Source organism: Rhinoraja longicauda, chromosome 13, assembly GCF_053455715.1.
Source record: "Rhinoraja longicauda isolate Sanriku21f chromosome 13, sRhiLon1.1, whole genome shotgun sequence".
NCBI lineage: Eukaryota > Metazoa > Chordata > Chondrichthyes > Rajiformes > Arhynchobatidae > Rhinoraja > Rhinoraja longicauda.
Genome location: NC_135965.1, coordinates 30,710,395 through 30,732,213, shown reverse-complemented (window position 1 = coordinate 30,732,213; position 21,819 = coordinate 30,710,395). Strand labels below are relative to the sequence as shown.

The 21,819-nt window shown below is 38.9% G+C and overlaps 1 protein-coding gene across 1 annotated transcript in view; it reads left to right on the top strand.

Annotated features, from left to right (window-relative positions):
* The first annotated feature begins 933 nt into the window (after positions 1 to 933).
* LOC144599072 (uncharacterized) overlaps positions 934 to 21,819 on the top strand; it is a 91,712-nt gene continuing 70,826 nt past the window's right edge. Inside the window, exons 1-10 of the mRNA XM_078409794.1 lie at positions 934 to 1,088; positions 2,024 to 2,181; positions 4,740 to 4,842; positions 7,677 to 7,859; positions 9,176 to 9,323; positions 11,732 to 11,787; positions 12,542 to 12,714; positions 15,863 to 16,037; positions 17,035 to 17,171; positions 21,070 to 21,166. Of these exons, the coding sequence (XP_078265920.1) occupies positions 1,049 to 1,088; positions 2,024 to 2,181; positions 4,740 to 4,842; positions 7,677 to 7,859; positions 9,176 to 9,323; positions 11,732 to 11,787; positions 12,542 to 12,714; positions 15,863 to 16,037; positions 17,035 to 17,171; positions 21,070 to 21,166 (1,270 nt within the window). The 5' untranslated portion in view covers positions 934 to 1,048. The remainder of the gene's footprint in view (positions 1,089 to 2,023; positions 2,182 to 4,739; positions 4,843 to 7,676; positions 7,860 to 9,175; positions 9,324 to 11,731; positions 11,788 to 12,541; positions 12,715 to 15,862; positions 16,038 to 17,034; positions 17,172 to 21,069; positions 21,167 to 21,819) is intronic.

Below are 21,819 nucleotides of genomic sequence, written 5' to 3'. Positions count from 1 at the left end.
CAAGGGTCCCCACCATTCACAAATGAGAAAGCCAAGAAATTTGAGTACAGAGAAGAGAAACATGGAGATGGCAACAAAAATAAGTGAGGAAGGAACCAACGAGAAGAGAGTGAGAAGAATCAAAATATTATATCTGACAGAATTTTTTTTCATATGAATAATTTAAAAAAATAATTTACCAGAAATATTTAGACTGTCAAAGAGTAAATGAGAAAGATAAAGATGAAAATCAACAACAATAAAGACAAAATAGCAATGTTGAGCTATGTGATAGGTAACTAAACAGTATAGAGTGATAGAACCAATCCCTACAAAATAAGATTAAAAGACCTTTATGTGGGATATTTAAAGAACATTGTCCCATCACAATACATAACATCAGAGCACAGAAATTATGTCACTTTTTTAATTTAATGGTGGAGTCATGATGCTTACTTTACAAGATAAATATTTTCCAAGATGAAGCAAATGTGAAAAATCTGATATTGTAAATATGGGCTTTTGGTTTGCACATCTATCCCTAAAGTTAAAATTAAGTGAATACCTAAGTTAAGTAACTAACGAAACAGGTAAATATGGAAACTTGTAACTTGGAGAACAGCTGATTAAATTAAACAAATTAAAAAACTCCCAGTGCCATGAAAATAATTAATATTACAAGATGGATGGAATGCTGCAAACCAACTGATGCAAAATAACTTCTCTGATTTCCTGGACTAGGCTGTAATTGTGTACCATCTGACCTTGCTACTTTCAAGAGGAGGTCAAATACCTTTTGGGCATCTCTGAATTTGGACTCTGTTCCCATTTCTGTAATCCTTCTGCATCAAACAAAGATTAGTTAATTTAATTAGATGGGGGGTGAGTTTAGATAGATCCTCTGGTGAAATATAATCCAAACAAGTCAACATGGGTCTTATCTCTCATTCTGCACACATAGCAATTTTAAAGGTATAAAGGCAGGGAGCGTTCTGTCTCAAACTGCCCACAGCTGGTTTGAGAGAAAGTCACACAACTTCTCCATTCCGTCCATCTAAAGTGTGGCAAGATGAATTTGCTCTTCACTGTTATAGTCCCTGGACTTATTTGTGAGTATTAAACATTGGTTTTGAAGGAATTTATCTGAAAATATTATTCAGTTATATTGTTCTTTGTTGACATGTTGTTTTTTTTAAAATCAGCTTTTTAAACAAACTTTTGTTTCAAGTAGAACAGAATCAAAAATGTGTAGGATTTCCTTTTTGATTTACAGAAGATTCATAGAAAATGTTATGGGAATTTTAGAAATAGCATTAATTATAAATTGACAGATCATAATTATATCAGAAAGATTAATGGAAAAAATACTATAATTAAATCATGAACTTTTTTCTATAGGTGTAAAATAGGCTTTAATTCCCTTGTATTTGTTTTTAATAATAATTTACAGGAAAATGTACAGAATAAATGAGCTTGAACTTCCCTGCATTGCACATAACTTTGTCTGATCGTGTTAATCTTAATGGAGTGACAAAATCAGAAACTGATATTTATTCAGTGCCAATGTTTCTTCTCAGTCTCAGCAAAAAAAGTTGAATACACCCAAGACTGACCACACACACACACACGGTAGTGCAAAAACCTACAGTAGCTTAAATCAGAGGCATCATTGTTCATTTTGCTCTTCCTCTATGCTGGATCTTTACATGTTGTGGTCGGCTAGTGAAAATTTTTCCATCCGTATTTGAGATATGCTTTCTTCCTTCCAAAGATTGACTCGGTGGATGAACAGTTACTACCGAATATGACATTCTTTTCATATAGCTAAATAAAACCTCCTAACACAAATTAGTGTCTTAACATGTGAATAACTGGGTTCGTCTCATATTACCAGAGTGGACTCAGGCAGACGTCTAACATGTCGTCTAACATGTTGCAGGCTGAAATAACAGCATAACTCCCCCCATTATATTTCCAATCCAGTGAAATCAATGGACTTTTATGTACAATTGACGTATGACCAACCTTCATTTATTTTCTTTAGCACTTTCATTTGCTGCTCAAGATCCTATCAAGTGGTGTGTCATTAGTGAAGTGGAATTAACAAAATGCAAAAAACTGAGAAAAGCAATGGATGGAGAAGGTTTCTTGTTTGAATGTGTAAAGAGGAACACTGTTCATGAGTGTATAGAAGCCATCAAGGTGGGAATTTTCTTTCGTTCTTTTATAGACATGAGCATTGTGATCCAATTATTTTATGACTGAGTTGTCAAGCTGTCCTAAACACCAAATTAGACATGTCTAACTAAATAGATGTATGAGTAATCATTAGGCTTTCAACATGTAACTTGGCAAATTTTGTTATGAAGGTCCTGCTTTCTAATTTGACTAGACCACCTGCGGGACATTATTCTGGGATAGATAAACTCATGGCAGCCATAATATAGGTAGTAGCAGGGAAAAATGAATCACCTCACACTAGCATAGTTGGGCCATAAAGATATTTTATTTGATCTTGAGGAAATGCAAATTGTAGTCAATGGAACCAAAGTTTGGAAGTGAACCACTACACACGGCTTTGACTGCTCTTGGCACAATTAACTAAGGGAAAATTTCCAATGCTATAGCTTGTACATATACATTATCTCTACCAAGGAAAAGGCAACCAAAATGATCAATATATCCTAAAGAAGTATGCATATTCAGAGAGAGTATTAAAAACCTATCCAAAGGTTAAGCCTTTGGATTTGAAAATATTACAAAAGGAATTTACCGGAATGCTTCCAGGAATTCTGGTCAAATAACATGGCCATTTTCTTGAGAGTTTTACTGCCTCCTTGAAAATTAATTGAGCAAATTCTGAATTCAGCAAAAGATGAAAAGTGACAAATTCCCTCAGCATCTGGCCATGTTTGAACATGACTATGGAATGACTTGGGCAAAGGGAAGCTCTTTGAAAATCCTGAGATACCAGCAGAATCATAAAGTAACTTATCAAGTAGATCTTGACAAATAAAGATTTGAATATGCAGCAACAAAAGGAAAAAGCAAAATTAAAATAGAAGGTAAAGAATGTGTATTGAGAATAGGAAATTTATTCTATCACATGTTAATGTAAATCCCTCTTCCTTCCCCACCAACCAGGATGGATTGACAGAGAAATTACCTTTTGATCTAAAATAGTCATAGTCATACAGTGTTGAAACAGGCCCTTTGGCCCAACTTGCCCACACTGACCAACATGTCCCATCTACACTAGTCCTACTTGCCTGTGTTTGGCCCATATCCCTCTAAACCTGTCCTATCCATCAGTCTGAGGAAGGGTCTCGACCTGAAACGTCACCCATTCCTTCTCTCCAGAGATGCTGCCTGTCCCGCTGAGTTACTCCAGCATTTGGTGTCTACCTTCAATTTAAACTAGCATCTGCAGTTCTTTCCTACACATATACCTGTCTAATTGCTTCTTAAGCTTCTTAGAAGTTCAGAGAATGAAAGAGCTTAAAGAGGCAGTCAATAGCAAGGTGATTATTATAATGATCAATTTGTAGAATTTGTTGAAATTGTGTTAATATTTATGGAGCTGAAAGTGAACTGTTGGGAATTAAAGGGGCACAGCCCTGTATATATTTACTGGGAGGCAAGGATTAATGGCAGAGCAGGAAGAGCACTGGATGGATTATAGTTGGAATGGTATAAGAAAAGATGAGCACAAGAGAGGCAATCACAATATTGGGAGATATGAGTCTACAAGGATTGACGGTTATCACACGGAAAACAAAGAAGCAAAAAAAAAAAAGTTTTCAAACTGGAGAGACTTACTAGTAGAGTACCCCAAGGACCAGTTCTTGCCCCTCAATTATTTATTGCATATCATTATGCCTTTGAGGAAGGTATCCACGATTGAAAATTACATGAAAGTAAGTGTGAGGATAGTTAATATTTGGACTCTGTAAAATGACGTAGAATAATTGCACAAAAACTTGGCAACGGAGGTTAATGTTAGAACGTCTAAGGCCTTCACCTTTGAATGGACAGGTAAATTATTATCTAAATTGATGGACTGCCAATGAGTGGAGTGCAAAGGAAATTAGATTTTCTGGTGCGTGAAACACAAAATGTTAGTGTGCAGGTGTAGTAGAAATAACAGGTTGGCTTACATTGGCAGGCATTTGGAGTGTAAATGTAAACTATTGGTTTAATTGCACTGGCTTGGTGAAATTACAGCTAGAGTATTGTGTGCGGTTATATTCCCCTTCTGTAAAACGATACAATAGCTCTGAAGGTGGCCCAGAAGAGATTTACTTGGCTAACCCTGTGATGAGAGGGTTGTTTTTTAAAAATAAAAAAACAGCTAAAAGTCTGGCTGCATTTCTTGGAGTTTAGAAGAATGAAGTATGATCTTATCAAAATCTGTATTGCAGGGTAGTAGTTGAGATATTTCCATGCGTGCGAAAGAACTGTAATGATATTAAAGAAATTCCAATTACCCCAATATTGATTGCAATAATTTTAGTAAAGGTTGGATAATTTCCATGTTTATGGAGAAGGAAGGGACTGCTATACTAGAAGTAGCGCAGACTCAATGGACCAAATAGTCTGTTAAGGCATAACAATTCTATTGTTCTTTATTGAGATATTACCTTGAAGGTTTCAGAAGAAAAGAGGATAATATTGGAATGAAAAATTGATGCCTTCAGTATATTACAAAATTGAAAAGAAGGCACTTGCATTCTTATAAAAAAATACATGCTTATTTGCAGAATAATGTGGCAGATGCTATAACATTGGATGGTGGAGATATTTATGAGAGTGGTCTCTTGACTAATGGACGCCTAAAGCCAATTGCAGCTGAACAAATTACAGGTAAGTGCCAAACAAAAGCACTGGATACAAAATTTATTAAAATACGATAAATGGAACAAAATTACTTGAGGTAAAACTTCAAAAATTAATTCACCAGCCCACCACCTAGAAATCCCAATGGTTTGCATCTGGGTCACTGGGTAATGTTAGCCACATTCCCTTCACCCGCAGTTTCTACACTCCCTCTGATCCATATTAGTTCCAGTGTTCCCTTTCCACTCAACGGTGCCCTGGTTCTCATTCTACATTCCACTCTCCATGGCTCAGGTTTTCATGTTCCCTTCCACTCATTGGCCCCTGGTTGCCTTCCACTCCTTTCCACTCACCCCAGCCTCAGTTACCACACTCCCTTCCAACTCGCTGGAGTTCCAGTGCTAGTGCTTCCACCTAACTCACTTGGGCTCTTGTTCCTGAACTTTCAACGGACCAGCGTCCTGTTTCTCACATTTCCTTTAAATTTGTTGCTTCACTGGGGAATGTATTATAATGCTGTGTAACAAATAAAAGAAAGCAAATTAAAAATGGGATGGGTTAATAATAAATAATAAAAAAATAACTCAATAATCCAGAAAATGTGCTAATTGAATGCAATCAAAGTCCTGGGCATGCCGGATTCTCAGTGTTACTGAATTTGTAATGGGTTTGATGCCTTTGTCTCCAAACACAAAATGTATACTTATAACTTTCCAGCAGTGATTAAACAGCCATCTTAACATATTGCAGCTTCGAGCAACATGAGATTTGCTTTGGAAACTGACAAGGCAATCTCTTAAAATGGACCTTCACCATGAAGCAGCAGTGCATTATTTATTTGTCAGTGAAGAGGTTAGATTTGGAAACTAATAAGACAATCACTTCTATTGATACTTTCTAATTAATTAAAACAACAGTCTTTTTTTTCTGCTACAATACAATTTAACATTATAACAGGCCATGGGAGGTGGTGAATGGGGTCCGTTATTGCCGAACGTTTGCGAGAACTGAGTAAGGTGGGGTAAATAGCTTTGGAAAAAACAGCCAATAACCATACATTAAACAAGGCACACTATAAACAGGAAAAGTAAATACACACTGAGACAAGATTCGCTCTAACCACCAGCAGTCACCGTGAAACAAACCCAGTCCTTTGTCCCTGATACGAATGGTCACCTCATTTACGTCAGATTGTTTTAAGATGCAGAATGATAGATTCCTGATTAGTAAGCGTGTCAGGGGTTTTGGGGAGAAGGCAGGAGACTGTCATTGAGAGGGAACAGCCATGATTGAATGGCGGAGTTGACTTGATGGGCCGAATGCCCTAATTCTGCTCCAATAACTTATGAACTTATGAACTCGTGAGATTTTGTCCACTATAACCGAAGCCCATTCAAAGAGGTCCGTAATAATAAAGGTAAACTGTACAATCAGAATTCTCTTTCCCATTGACAATGCACCAGCAGGGTTATTACTGTTGAGAGAAAGACATCCCATAGAAATGCATCTCAATTTCTAATATGGAATTTAATGAAAAAAAGGCTTAGCTTCATGGTAAATTGTGATTCAGCCAATCTTCTAGGAATACAATCACTTTGCCATACACAGCCATCTGTATATATAACAAAACACATGTGAACGTGTGAAAAGCACATTTCTTTGAAAGTCTCCACATAGGTAATTTTTGAAGAATAGTGTGGAGGGCTGCTGCAACATAATAGATGCTTCTTGACTAATATTTAAAACATTGGTTAGAAAGTTAATGTGGCAGAGCAAATACTTAGTACTTGTTTACCTGCCAGCAAATTAAACTTGTTCAAATAGTTCAAGCTTATTGTCACGTGCACCGGAACAGTAAGGCACAGGTGCAGTGAAAGATCTTGCTCACAGCAGCATCGCAGGCATAAAGACTCAGCCAAACACACAACAGTTTATATACTGTATAAATTACATTAAAAATTCTAAAGGAAAGAAGACCATCCAAAAAAAACCAAAGCCACAGTGCAAAAGCATAATTGGAAAAAAAAGCAAGTCTACAGAGATAGGGGTAGGGTCATGACAGTTGGTTCAAGAACCTGATAGTTGTAGGAAAGTAGCTGTTTCTGAACCTGGTGGTGTGGGATCTGAGGTATCTCCTGCCCGATGGTAGCAGTGAGAAGAGGATATGGCCCAGACGGTGGGAATCCTTGATGAAAGATGCCATTTTGAAGCAGCATCTCGTAGATGCTTTTGATGGAGGGGAGGCCTGTGCCCATGATGGACCAGGCTGAGTCCACCCTCTCTGCAACCTCTTGCGTTCCTTTGTGTTGGAATGGCCATATCAGGCAATGATGTAACCTATCTTTTTGATGAAGCATGAACCATTCTCATCCTCTGGGTAATGGTATTTCAACAGTGTTTTGGTTAGGAGTTTCCAAATTTTGGTTTAATGACAATAAATGTGCAACAATATATTTCCAAGTCAAGATGCCACGTAAAGGGAAACTTAAGAATGATGATGTGGTGTTTCCCTATTTTTATAACATATGACAGACTCTCTCTACATCAATCTCAATATCTTGGATTGCCCAGCAACTTCTAGACTCCAGTGGTCCCCCTTCCACAAAACACTCAGTACATGTGATGGGCCTCACTCCAAGGTTCTTTCAACAATTCACTTTGTATTTTATTTTCCTTGTTTAAAATTTTTAAGAAGCATAATTACTTAAATATTCTGTAGAAATTACAAAATATTTCAACTACATTCCATCACCAGAATAGATGTAAGGTGAGGAATTGAATTTGTTGGGTGCAAACTGGAAATTAGATTTCTGTAGGTTCTAATGGCTCTGACCTGACTAACTAAATGTTTATTGTTACAGGGGAGACATGTTACTATGCTGTAGCAGTGGTACATGCAAGCAGCACGTTTAATTTCAATCAGTTGGAAGGCAAGAGATCCTGCCACACTGGTCTAGGGAAATCTGCTGGCTGGATCATCCCAATAGGAACTCTTCTGGCCAAATATCCAAATAAATGGCAAAAAGAAGACCAAATTGAAAAATGTATGTTTTTGTTTCAGAATATTTTCAATGTTTGTACTTAAATTAGACGAGTGAAAGCAGCAAAGAGATTAAGTGGAAAAAAATTGAACCTGCCAAATGAATCAGATGTATTGGGTGGATGGGAAAGGTGAAGGTAGAGAAGGTAGAATAGTGAGGGGGAGGATGTGTGAATAGACTGGCTGGTGGCTAGAATATTTGGGTGATGGGCTTCAGCTTTATCTCGCTTCCACTGCTCTAAATCCTTCTGCTATATCTAAATTGTTGATGGTCTGACCAAAGCAAAGAACTGAATGAGTTGGAATTTCATCCAACTATGATATTGGAAAAATCAAAACCATCATTTTCAAACCCCATCATAAATATTGTTACGTATTCTCAAAATCCTTTTCAGTTGTCCAAAACTGAAGCAGACTATTTATAGACCACTCCCAAATTGAGTTTTGAATATTACTCATTCAGTGCCATTCAGTGCATATTTCTACTTTGGCAAAGTCCCCAGGTGAACCATTGTTCAGAACATTAATCTTTGTTCTTTGTTGGTGAAACTTTCAACTAAGTCTGCCATTTCTTCTTAAATTGGCTATTTTGGTGCATTCCCAGATGGCCTTTCACATTGTACTCTCCTTTTAATGAGAGATCTGGTGCTCTGCCCCTATATCCGAGACCTGTTTCCCCATGTTTGCTGATCATCATTGGTTCCAAATCAAACAAAATCTCAGCTTTAAAATCCTCCTCTTTGTTTCCTCTACAGCTGTGTGTTACCTTATTTCTGTAGTTATCTCCATTCCTAAAACCTTTGAGATATTTGTGCTAAACCAGATCTGACCTGTTGTTTTTTTTCCACTCTGCCATATTTTTAAACCTATCTTTTTGACAAAGCATTTGAGTTTCTGTTCTAATGGGATAAATCTGCTCTGTTGCTCCTGCTCATTCACAAACTCACCCCATTTCCAAAATTGGCAACAGCCTGAGGTGCATGCTGCTAACCTCATGCATTCCTTATGGAGTCTAGTGCAAATTTCCACACGCTTCCCAGTTATCAGGGTAAGAGCCTGCTCATTGAGCCAGTGTGGGATTGGCCTGGTGCAATTGTGTCAGTTTCATTCAAATGACAGTCTCCTTCAAATGAACGAGATAAATCAGCAGCCTTTTACTGGTAAACTAATCACCTGAGTTCATTCAGATCATGTGTCTGAATATGCTTAGTTATTTGGGCATTTGCTTTGTCAATTTGGTATTTACAGATGCTGAATTTTTTGAAATTTGTCTTATGGAATTTATTCTTCGCACTACAAATTAAATTTTTTTTTTTCCAGTTGCGTCAGACTTTTTTTCTTCTAGTTGTGTCCCTGGTGCAGATAAAATAAAATTCAAAAAGCTGTGTATGAACTGCAACGGAACTAAACAATCTCACTGCAAGCGATCACACGAAGAACCCTTCTATGACTACACAGGAGCATTCAAGTGGGTATTCCATTTTTTACTACAAATTAGAATAATCATAACTTTTCATAGGAGAATATCTTCTGCCCTTCTGTTATGGGACAGTTTAGCTGGGAACACATTTGAATCTCTCCATCAAGTTGGTGTTGCTAATACTATAGATAGTAAAATGTATAATTGAGTTTAAGAAAACATTGACTTCTCGAACTTTAGATAGTTCCTCTATCCCTCACTTCCCCTCCCCCTTCCCAGTTCTCCCACTGTCTTCCTATCTCCACCTATATCCTTTCTTTGTCCGGCCCCCCTGACATCTGTCCGAAGAAGGGTCTCGACCCGAAACGCCACCCATTCCCTCTCTCATAGATGCTGCCTGACCTGCTGAGTTACTCCAGCATTTTGTGATATCTTCTTAATGTAATCCAGCCAATCCTTGCAGATTTTTTTTGGAACCATGTTACAAACTATTCCCCCTGAATTCCTTAAAATGAAGAGGGATTGTTCTTCTTGAAACTTAGGTTGTTTGTGAAATAATCAGGGGAACGTTTATCTTCTATTTTAGGATATTTGAACCCAATGATAGGTTATTCATCCTATTATTTCAGTTGTTGACACACTATTTCATGAGGAAGCAAAATTTTCCTCCAAATAATCATGAACCTCATTACCTAGCTCAATCTCTTCCATGTTTTCAAAGCTCCCCCACCCTCTCTAATTGCCTCATGCTCTACAATTCAACTGCATTTCTCCAGCCAGAGTCTTTTGATAATCCTGGAATTTAATCATTCAACCATGCCTTGTTGACACTCTTTCGAAAGATAGAAGTAGAATCTGTGCCCACAGAATCCTTCTGAAAATGGCACATCCCACAAAGATCTCCCTCCCTCTTCCTTTGTCTCTTCCAGCAATCTAATCTGACATTTGGCCCATTCCTCTTTCCTTTTGCTATCCTCAACCCACTGTAGTAATGCCACTGAAGCACCATTTCTTCATCAGAGAGGGATCATGAATCTCCTCCAACCCTTATCCCCCTTCACTCCCCACCCACCATTTTAAAGCCATTTCATTCACCACACGACATCCTATTCAGAAAATCCCAACCATTATAATTACTGTGACCAAATTTAATTCTATTTAATCTCCTGCAAGGCATTGAAGATCTTCCTGAGTAGGGTAGGAGTGGGGATGGTGATGGAAAAGGGACAGTATTGATGGTGGGAGAGAGATCGGGATGGGTTCATGTGCATCCTCAAGTTAAACAACTAGTTTCCTGAATGTCATTAACATGCTGTGTTAACCAGATAGTCATGTAGCACAACCGTAGCAATCTAGCCTTAACATCATCTTCACAGAAGTATCAATATTACCATTTCATCTGAGTACCATTTGATACCATCTGCTAGTGTGTTGTTTTGCAACCAGGATTTTTATTTTTGTATTTCTAGGCGATTCAGTATTAAAATTGTATCAGACAATCCCTTGGGATTGAGGATGATGTGTTCCCATTCTGGTTTTTGAGTTCCTGAGGTAGCCAAAGAAACCAATATAGGAACTATGTACTATTCCACAGATGTGAACAGGTGTTCGATGAGGTGGGCAAGCAACGTTGGAGTGAAGCTTACATTCCACTGAGGCAAGGCCTCTGTGTGATTCCAATGTATGTCCATGAGGTTTCCAATACTATACTTAATGCTCATTCTCCACTTTGAGAATCATGCTTGGAAATTCCCAGGACTCATGGGATGTTGCACTTCAAGGATATAAAAGGATTCATCTATGCATTTCTCCATACCCAAGCTGGCTGGAGAGATTCGTAAAAGATTTAGTAGGTTACTAGACCAAGTGGACCCGTTGGGCCCAAACCTCTCCCCTCTCCCCCACCCCCCTCCCCACCCCCCCTCCCCCCCTCCCCCCCTCCCCCCTTACCCACCCCCCTTCCCCATCCCCCCTCCCCATCCCCCCTCCCCATCCCCCCTCCCCATCCCCCCTCCCATCTCCCCCCTCCCATCTCCCCCCCTCCCATCTCCCCTCCTCACCCCCTCCCTCCCCACCCCTCCCTCCCCCCTATCTCCCCCCTTCCCCTTCCTCCTACTCCACCCCCCTCACCCCCCTTATCCTCCCTCCCCTCCCCTTCCCTCCCCCCACCCCCTCCCTCCCTCCCTTCCTGGGAGATAGATTTAAACTTGTGAATAACTTTTAAAATATAACACCGATTTCAATGAAACTTCTACCATTAGCACCAAAGGGACGATGGTGAGTAAGGTGGGCCTAAAATTGTCGCGCTATCATGTACCGTTTTGGCTGTAGTTCAGGAACAAACAAACAAACAAGAGTTTTAGTATTTAGAGATAAAGTAGATTATAAAGTGACATGCTAGATAGAGGGATCCAACTGTTTCACAAAAAACTAATTGGACTGGTACTCTTTTCCAGCTGTTTGGCAAAAGGTAAAGGAGATGTGGCCTTTGTGAAACACACTACAGTCCCAGGTAGGTAAATCTTTTGAAGTTATCTGCATCCCATTATAATTTTGAGTTATGCAGAGCATACTGTCTTCAAATCCTTACTTTTGTATAACACATTTTATCTCACTTCTGAGTCAACTTTGGCCATGTTTTTTTAATAGTTTGTACTAATCTAAATTCACCACCATCTCTTCCAGAGTCCAGCAGTTGGGTGATTTGAATTTAGTTCTGAACATTTATCATCTGAGCTAACATTTTCTCTAACAGTAATTTCTAACATCCAATATAAGATTTAAATAATTACTTTTCTAAGTGAAAAAAGTATTGTTTCTTCATAGAAGTTTTTCTGTGCCTTTAATGGCTTCATTTTTTTTGTTGCATGAAATCCTTAGTCTCATTGAAAACATTGAGCTCTGTCTTAATATCTATGCCAGAACTGTGATATTGTGAACTGCATATGGATTGTACAGCATGCTTAGTTTTTCAGATAAAATGTATTGACAAAGTGTTTCTCTTTAACTAGTAGTAGCTGATACTTATTAGCTTTTCTCTACATAACTTTGAAAACAGTAAGACAAATCGAAATGCCATCACTAAGGCTATTTCTTTTGTAATTTCTTTGCCTGTGAAGAATAGCCAGCTGACATATTGATATAGTGATCTTATGATTATAAATGCCCAGGATATAATTTTTGTTGTGCGAGCTGGGACTTGATTGAGGAGTTGGGAACAGACCAAAAACCCATGTGATAATATATCTTTGTACGGTATTTTGTAGCTGATCAGAAGCAAAACTACAGACTTCTTTGTAAGGATGGTTCCAAAATGAACATTGATCAATACAAGAAGTGTAACTTGGCAAGAGTTCCTGCTCACGCAGTCATGGTGAGAAGTGAACCCGATGACGATGTCAAGAATAAGAATATCTGGAAATTCCTCTCAAGAGCTCAGGTACATGAATTGAAGCCTTATTTAATAACTGTGAACATATAGTGACTTAACTCTGACCTTACAGGCCAGAAGGCACAGTCTCCAATTGGCACGTCAAAACGGATGTCACATATGCATGCATCAGTTGAACCCTGTGCCTTGAAAGTTCTTTTATCAGATGCATTAGAGCTAGCATGATTTGATGTGCAGCTGCAGGTCTGGCACTCCTTTCTGCTTCCAGTGATCCAGAGCATTCCAAAGTCTCCACAGCCCTGGTCACCTTTGTAAATTACTGAAGCAAACCTGAATTGTTCGTTGGCAGTATCAATATCAAAAACACTATATGACAAGGACAAGAGCAGTGAAGATAACCTTGAATTTAATGGAAGATCTAAATTTAATAGATGTTTGGAGGAAAAGCCACCCTAGGGAAAGAGACTACTCCTTTTATTCCAATAGACATGATAATATTCTAGAATAGATCTATTTTTGATTTCAGCTCAATTAAGGGGTAGAATAATACAAATAGATTATAAGGCTAGATTGTTATCGGATCATTCACCATTATTAATGACAATTACGATGCCAGATAAAGAACAGTCAGTATATAGATAGAGACTCAACTCTTTATTATTGAAAAGGCAAGACTTTGGTGATTTTATTCGAAGATAAATTGGATTATTTTTGGAAACAAATTTAATTTCAGTTAATGATAAATTTATTGTATGGGATGCAATGAAGGCTTATTTGAGAGGCCAAATTATAAGCTACTCATCTAAGGTAAAGAAAGAGTATATGAAGGAATCTGAAAGATTAGAACAAGAAATCACCGTACTAGAAAAAGACTTACAGAAAGTTTCTTCAGATACGAAAAAAATACAACTTGCAAATAAAAAATTTCAATACAATACTTTACATACTTACAGAACAGAAAAACGAATGTTACGAACTAACCAAAGGTATTATGAATTAGGAGAAAGAGCGCACAAGGTATTGGCATGGCAACTGAAAGCAGAACAAATATTAAGAACAATAAATTCAATTAGAACAGATCAAAACATTATTACTTATAAACCTAGAGAAATCAATGAGGTATTTAAGCAATTCTACACTAATTTATATCATTCTGAATCTGAAAAGGATGAAATTAAGATAAATAATTTTTTATCCAATATACAATTACCAACAATCTCTAATGAGGAACAGATGGGACTAAATGTCTCACACATCGTGCACCCAATTCACCATTAATCAATGGCCAATCTCATGATTTCTGTCATTAGGAAACAATCCCTCCATTTTTTTAACAAATGAGTACAAATCCTATGCCCAATTTATCATTGATCAATATTCAACCTCCTGTTTCCAGTCATTAGAAAACAATTCCTTTATTTATATAATGAATGGGTGCAAATCCTATGCCTAATTCACATTGATCAATGTTCAACCTCCTGTTTTCTGTCATTAGGAAACCATTTCTTCATTTACCTTACAAGTGTGTGCAATAAAGGACACCTCTATTACCCATTATATGGAGAATTTACACCTGATAACTCTATTTAGCACCTTGTTCAACATCCTTATTGTTCCTTTCACTATGTTGCATATGTAAATTTCCCCGGAAATCTCCCATAACCATAGTGTTACATGCCAGTTTTAACTCCTGCTGCAACTTACACCCTATATCCGGGCTACTGTTTGGGGTCCTCTAGATAACTCCCATTAGTGTCTTTGTATTGAATCAAATGTAATCCAAAATTTCACAGATCAGATATCTTTCATAATTTATTTATAGTGTGTTCGATCATGAAGCCCAAAATTCCCAGAATACTCTTATTCACTGGCCTATCCCTGAACACATTGTAGCTTGTAGCTGTTACAAGAAGCCACATCTGTGCTTATTTTCCTGTTGGAAACTAAGGCGCTTAACTGTTTTATTAATTTTACAATTATATTCTTGGAGCACTAATGGAACACATTTTGGCAATTATATTCAGGTTTTTGCAAACTGTTTATGACATGACCTGAAATATCAATACAAACGTGGCTTGGGAATATTGGTTCATGTTCCCTTTCTCAAAAAACTTCTGAGAATGTGTTAAAAGTTATTGTTGAAGTGGTTTCCACAAGTGGGCTGGTGTCTGGATTCTGTACAGCCAACAATGGACCATCGTGAGCCCCACAGCCCTCCAGAGGGCTCCATCTTTCCTCGATCATCGTTGCATTTTACATATCTTTCATTCATTTGTTCTATGTGCCATCTGTATCTCTCATTTCCCGTTCCCCTGACTCTCAGTCTGAAGAAGGACTCGACCCAAAACGTCACCTATTCTTTTTCTCCAGAGATGCTGCATGACATGCTGAGTTACTGCAGTTTTTTTGTGTTTATCTTCGGTTTAAACCAGCATCTGAAGTACCTTCCTTTGCTTTTGGTTTGGGAGCTCAAGTCATAGGTCTAGTTTGTTAAGGACCCAAGAACCTCAAAGTGCTGATGTTAAAATACGGAATAAATGGCAAGACAAAGAGTTCCTGCTGATAGTTGGACGTACTGGCCATCTTACTCATATGTAAAATACTGCAACTGTTGAAAATTAGAAACAAAAAGAAAAATCTGGAAATATTCAGCAAGCAGGCAACATCTGAGGAGAGAACATTGTCTTTGTCGATTGATAAATAACTAGACGAGTGGTGATCGACTTGAAATTTAACTCACTGTGTGTCTACATAAAAGTACTGTCTGATCTGACCAGCACTTTTAACATTTTCCGTTTGTTCCAACCAAGTTGTTAACTGATTAATAAAGCAGTGAACTCTGATAATATGCTATCCAATTATTTGGAGATCCCTTTGTTGGAAACCTGTTTTCACACTCCCATTATAATACAGGATCGTAGTTCCCATACTCCTTTGAACACACTGGGAACCCAGTTACCATGCTCTCTTCAAAAGCAATGGATTTGATGGAACATTTATCACACCATTGTAAAACCTAAGAAAAAAGTGAATTAGAAGTTTATTGGAATATTAATTAGAATGGCATTGAGTACTCTGGAAGATCTGCACTGTTGAAATCCTGAGTGTGCTGAATCAACAGATTTGCTGTAATTAATGTGTTTTTGTGTACAATTTATATAAACACTACTAAGCTTCCAAATACCTTGTTTTACAGGAAAGATTTGGGCAAGATAGTACTGGAACTTTTAAGCTCTTCCAGTCGGTAGCTGGACAGAAGAATTTGATGTTTAAAGATTCAACACAGAAACTGGTTCACCTCTCTAGTGGAATGGACTATCGGCTTTATCTGGGCCCTGCCTATATCACTGCTCTAAAGACTATAAGGAAAGGTAAGCCTTGATTTGATGAGAATTTAAAGTATTTGATCTTTTTTTTATCATATTACTACATAGATTCTGACAGTGCCAATGGGTAACAAGAAGTCAAATCTAAAATCCTTACAGGGAATGTGTGGATGGAGGTATCAGCAAGGCAGCTGTGAGTGATTATAATGGCTACTGGTGTCTGATCGTGTAGGAAAGAACTGGAGATTCTGGTTTAAATTGAAGGTAGACACAAAATGCTGGCGTAACTCAGTGAGACAGGCAGCATCTCTGGAGAGAAGGAATGGGTGACGTTTCGGGTCGAGACCCTTTTTCAGACCCTTCTACAGACTGGTGTCTGATCAGTGACCTTACACCATGGCAACATGCTGCAAATAGAACACGAGTGGAAAAGTAGTGCTGATATTAATTGGATAAGGCTGCCTACATGGCAGGAAGGACTGCCATTTATATTCATGTTCTATAATGCAAGTGATGGTTAGAAATTATTCATTGTTGAATCCAGTAGAATATGGTGCCATGCGATCACTCCCAGGAATCTGGTAAACTGCTATGCCTGTTTATTACAGCATGTGTTTTCATTCATCATCTCATCTCAGTGTGATTGCACCTCTCTGAAATGTCACATAATCATACTGGAGGCAACTCATCCAACAGCCTCACAATTTATCGCCTTAGGATGACACTTGCATGACTTTAACCCCATGGTGATTTGAGGATCTTCAACAATGTTGACCTTTGTGGCCAGGGTTTAAAGGTGAGGCGATAAACTTGGAAGGGTCTCTGATTTTCCACCTGCCCAATCCAATGCACTTGGGGGACTTTACTGCCTGCAATGACAACTGTTCACTTTCCGCAGTAAGCTCTGGGACAGTATACATTATGTAACTATGTAATCCTGAGGTTGTTAATTTGTATATCAATCATGATTATGTAGCATTGCAATGATTCAAATAGTTTATTGGAAAAGATTATCAATCTTTTCAAAATGTTTGTGTTACAGAGAGCAGTGGCAAGGATGGTTCCAGAATTCGCTGGTGCACAATTGGTAATGCAGAAAAAGCCAAATGTGATAATTGGGTCTCGGGAGTCGATTGTGTGTCAGGTACCGATGCTGAGGACTGCATCAAGAAGGTCATGGTAAATGGCAACAAAGTTCTTTACAGTATTTTCAATGTTTATTTAAATGACCAATTTGGACAGTTTTCCATTCGCCTCTGCTCTCCAATCAGGTACAGAACACCATAATCTCTACCTAATTAAATTAAAGAAGTGTTATTAATTATAGCACAGTATAAACAGAGATCCTGAGATATGGGGAAAGACTGGTATATTTACTGATATTTATATATACATTTATATTACAAAGGCCCGTCCAATGGCAACTTGTCAGCCATGACATTTTAAGAATTACTAATAGGTAACACTTCATAGTTCTGTTGTCATCATTGCAAACCCATTTTTGCACCATCTCCAATCGCTACATTCTTTGTATGATGATTTGAACCATAACTATCTTTTAGAAACATAGAAACATAGAAAATAGGTGCAGCTGGAGGCCATTCGGCCCTCCGAGCCAGCACCGCCATTCATTGTGATCATGGCTGGTCGTCCACAATCAATAACCCGTGTCTGCCTTCTCCCCATATCCCTTGATTCCACTACCCCCTAGAGCTCTATCTAATTCTCTCTTAAATCCATCCAGTGATTTGGCCTCCACTGTCCTCTGTGGCGGAGAATTCCACAAATTCACAACTCTCTGGGTGAAAAAGTTCCTTCTCACCTCAGTTTTAAATGGCCTCCCCTTTATTCTAAGACTGTGGCCCCTCGTTCTGGACTCGCCCAACATTGGGAACATTTTTCCTGCATCTAACTTGTCCAGTCCTTTTATAATTTTATATGTTTCTATAAGATCCCCTCTCATCCTTCTAAACTCCATTGAATACAAGCCTAGTCTTTTCAATCTTTCCTCATATGACAGTCCCGCCATCCCAGGGATCAATCTCGTGAACCTACGCTGCACTGCCTCAATTACAAGGATGTCCTTCCTCAAATTAGGAGACCAAAACTGTACACAATACTCCAGATGTGGTCTTACCAGGGCCCTGTACAACTCCAGAAGAACCTCTTTACTCCTATACTGAAATCCTTTCGTAATGAAGGCCAACATGCCATTAGCTTTCTTCACTGCCTGCTGTACCTGCACGCCAATTTTCAGTGACTGGTGTACAAGGTTACCCAGGTCTTGTTGCACTTCCCCCTTACCTAACCTAACACCATTGAGATAATAATCTACCTCCTTGTTTTTGCCGCCAAAGTGGATAACCTCACATTTATCTATATTATACTGCATCTGCCACGCATCTGCCCACTCATTCAACCTGTCCAGGTCACCCTGCAACCTCCTAACATCCTCTTTGCAGTTCACACTGCCACCCAGCTTTGTGTCATCCACAAACTTGCTAGTGTTGCTTCTAATTCCCTCTTCCAAATCATTAATAAAAAAGGTAAACAGTTGCGGCCCCAACACTGAGCCTTGCGGCACTCCTCTATTCACAATTCCAAGTGCACTGGAAGCAAAGTTTACCTACCTCCACTTGACATGTAAGGAGGTCATTTCCACTCATCAAGTTTGTACAAGCTCACGCAACACTCCCTCTCCCCAATATTCTTTTACGTGTAATTTATTCTCCTCACATTCCTATTAACTCCCCTCCAGATTCCACCACTCACCCACACATTAGAGGCAATTTACAGTCAACTAATCTACCAATTGGTAAGTCTTTGGGATGTGGGTGGAAGCTGGAATACCCAGAGAAAACGCACACCGTCACAGTGAAAGCTTGCAAACTCTCCTCAGTTGGCACCGGGTGTCAGTAGCTGTGAGACAGCAATTCTATGGAAGTAATATCAAGCAACCCGTTTATGTTTGTTACTAAATGTAATACTTCACACTTGAAATTCATTTGCCAATATTTTGATCATTCCGGATTTACTCAACACTGTATACTGACTATTCCATTTAAGTTACGACTCTTTCCTTCCCTCTCTCCAACATCTAAATCATGAATAGCATTTTCTACTTTTATTTTAGATTACCAGCAACTGCAGTTTTTTTTCCCAGAATAGATCCTTGTCTCATTCAATTCCCCTTCTGTTTTTCTGACTATGTTCTTTTTACTGCTGCTCTCTTCTTTCAGTCAATTGGCCTGCTATTCTGGTAGGTTCTAGATGCTCTGACATTATTCATGAGTGTTTTATGGGGGATCTCACAGTTATTTCATTTCTAATGTTATCTTCTGAGGTCCTCTCTCCACAATTACAGTCAAATTCACCATAACTGGTGGGTTCTGTTTCTATTTCGGATTTCCAACATCTGCCATTTTTCTGCTTTTCGATTATTGTTTCTGGTTTACTTTCCATATTGTTTCCATACTCTCCATTTAATTAGGTTGATCTTCTATTCAATATTATTGTTTTAAAATTATTTTGTGATTTCAACAAAAGAAAAAAATCACCAAGTACTGGCTTTTTAACAAGCTTTTAATTTCTGCCACCAAAATGTAACAACCTCGAATATCCCTTCCAATTTGATGTCATATTCAGTTACAGTACATGAATAATTTCCCAGATGATATCTAATCTTAATGTATTCAATCAATACTTGTTTGATATATAAGTATGTTGTAAAAGTTACTGAAAACTTCCCTTCTGCGGAGGGGCAGTGAAGTTTCAAACTCGATAATTGATGATAATCCTGATAACCAGACAGCCAATTGTAAAATACAGAAAGGTCATAATTTACAGGCAATAATGGAGCAGCAGGGGTAATGAATGAGACAGCTAGAATTTCTCTTGACTGCCTAGAATGAATGACTAACTTCATTAATCAAGTATAAATGTGGAGAGGATCCTAAGGGCCTGTCCCATTTTGGCGATTTTTAAGGCAACTGCCGGCGACTGTCAAAGTCGTAGCAGATCGCCGAAAAACCAGCGATTGGACTCCCCCTACGACAATGTCTACGACCAGCAACGACAACCTACCAGTCGACGGCAAGCTACCGACAACCGGCGACCCAGTCGTCGCGACTTAGGACGTCCACCTACGACAGCGCCTACGACAAGCTACGACAACCGAAGTCAACCTACCTCCACCCTCGACAAGCTACGACCATGTACCGTCACAACTGATGACAACTATAGCCATTTCACGTAATTTTGGTGCCAAAGGGTTGTGGGTAGGGTTTCCAATCATTCTGCTTCATGACTGCCATAGAGCAACAGATGATAGCATTGCTCTTACAAGAAGAACAAGCCCTGCTGTTTGCAGCAGCCCTCATGCTTAAAATTCTGCAAGACAGAAGGACAAGAAGAATGGGGAAGAAGAAGCCCAAGAAGAGGTCTGTGTGGTTGAAGCCCTTGTCCCTGAAGAGACCCAATGCAGTGCAACGTCAAAATAAATGAAAAGAGTTCACCTTTCAATGCAGTACAATAAAACCATTTGTTTTATTGGTCAAAATAAATGAAATCAAAATATTTGAAAGAGATGCCATGAGAAACTACTCTGAAATACAATAACTTCAAACATCAATCTTTTGTCAAAATGTCCAAAATTTACTTTATTCAAACAAACAAAATTCTTATAAAAGGTGGATAACCGTCGTCAGCACCGGTGACAACCCAAGTCACCTGGCGACAACCTACGACAGCGCCCACAACCGGAGTCGCCAAGCAATGATCATTGGCGCCAAGCCAACAGTCACCGAAAATTTTCGAGCAGCGAGATTATTCTGTGGCGACCAGAAAAAAGCTACGATTCTTTGGAGACTACTCACGACCATGCCCGCAACACACCGGCGACCGTGCAACCACCGGCCTGTAGTCACCTTAAAAATCACGTTAAGTGTTTACGTTGTGGGTGGGAAGGGGCGGAGGTGGCAATGGGGGTGGGAGAGAGAGAGAGTGAGTCGGAGGGAGTGTAACAGAGAGTGGGAGAGTGCGAGACATGCACACAAATGATTTATTCCTTTGATTGCAGTTCAGCGAAGCTGATGCAGTTACTCTCGATGGTGGCCAAATTTACCTTGCAGAAAAGTGCGGTCTTATTGCAGTTATGTCTGAATATTACAACAAAAGTAAGTTTATTGCATAAAGTTTTAAATAATTACCTTCACTTGATCTTAAATAACTTGTAGCATGAATTGTTGAATGGAGGAGGTCTATTCTTCAGCTCATGCAGTCATAGAAACATAGAAAATAGGTGCAGGAGTAGGCCATTCGGCCCTTCGAGCCTGCACCGCCATCCAATATGATCATGGCTGATCATCCAGCTCAGTAGCCTGTACCTGCCTTCTCTCCATACCCCCTGATCCCTTTAGCCACAAGGGCCACATCTAACTCCCTCTTAAATATAGCCAATGAACTGGCCTCAACTACCTTCTATGGCAGAGAATTCCACAGACTCACCACTCTCTGTGTGAAGAAATGTTTTCTCATCTCGGTCCTAAAAGACTTCCCCCTTATCCTTAAGCTGTGACCCCTGGTACTGCACTTCCCCAACATCGGGAACAATCTTCCCGCATCTAGCCACTCCAACCACTTAAGAATTTTATATGTTTATAGTCCTAGCTCATTCCCATTGAAACGCTTGTTTTAAGAAGGAGAAGGTTATACTGAGGTGATTATTGGATTAGGAAGAATATGCGTCACCAAAGATTTTTTATGTATCACTGTATGGTGAATTTAGGCTTATTCCTCTAATACATCTAGAGATACTCCCATCTGCTAA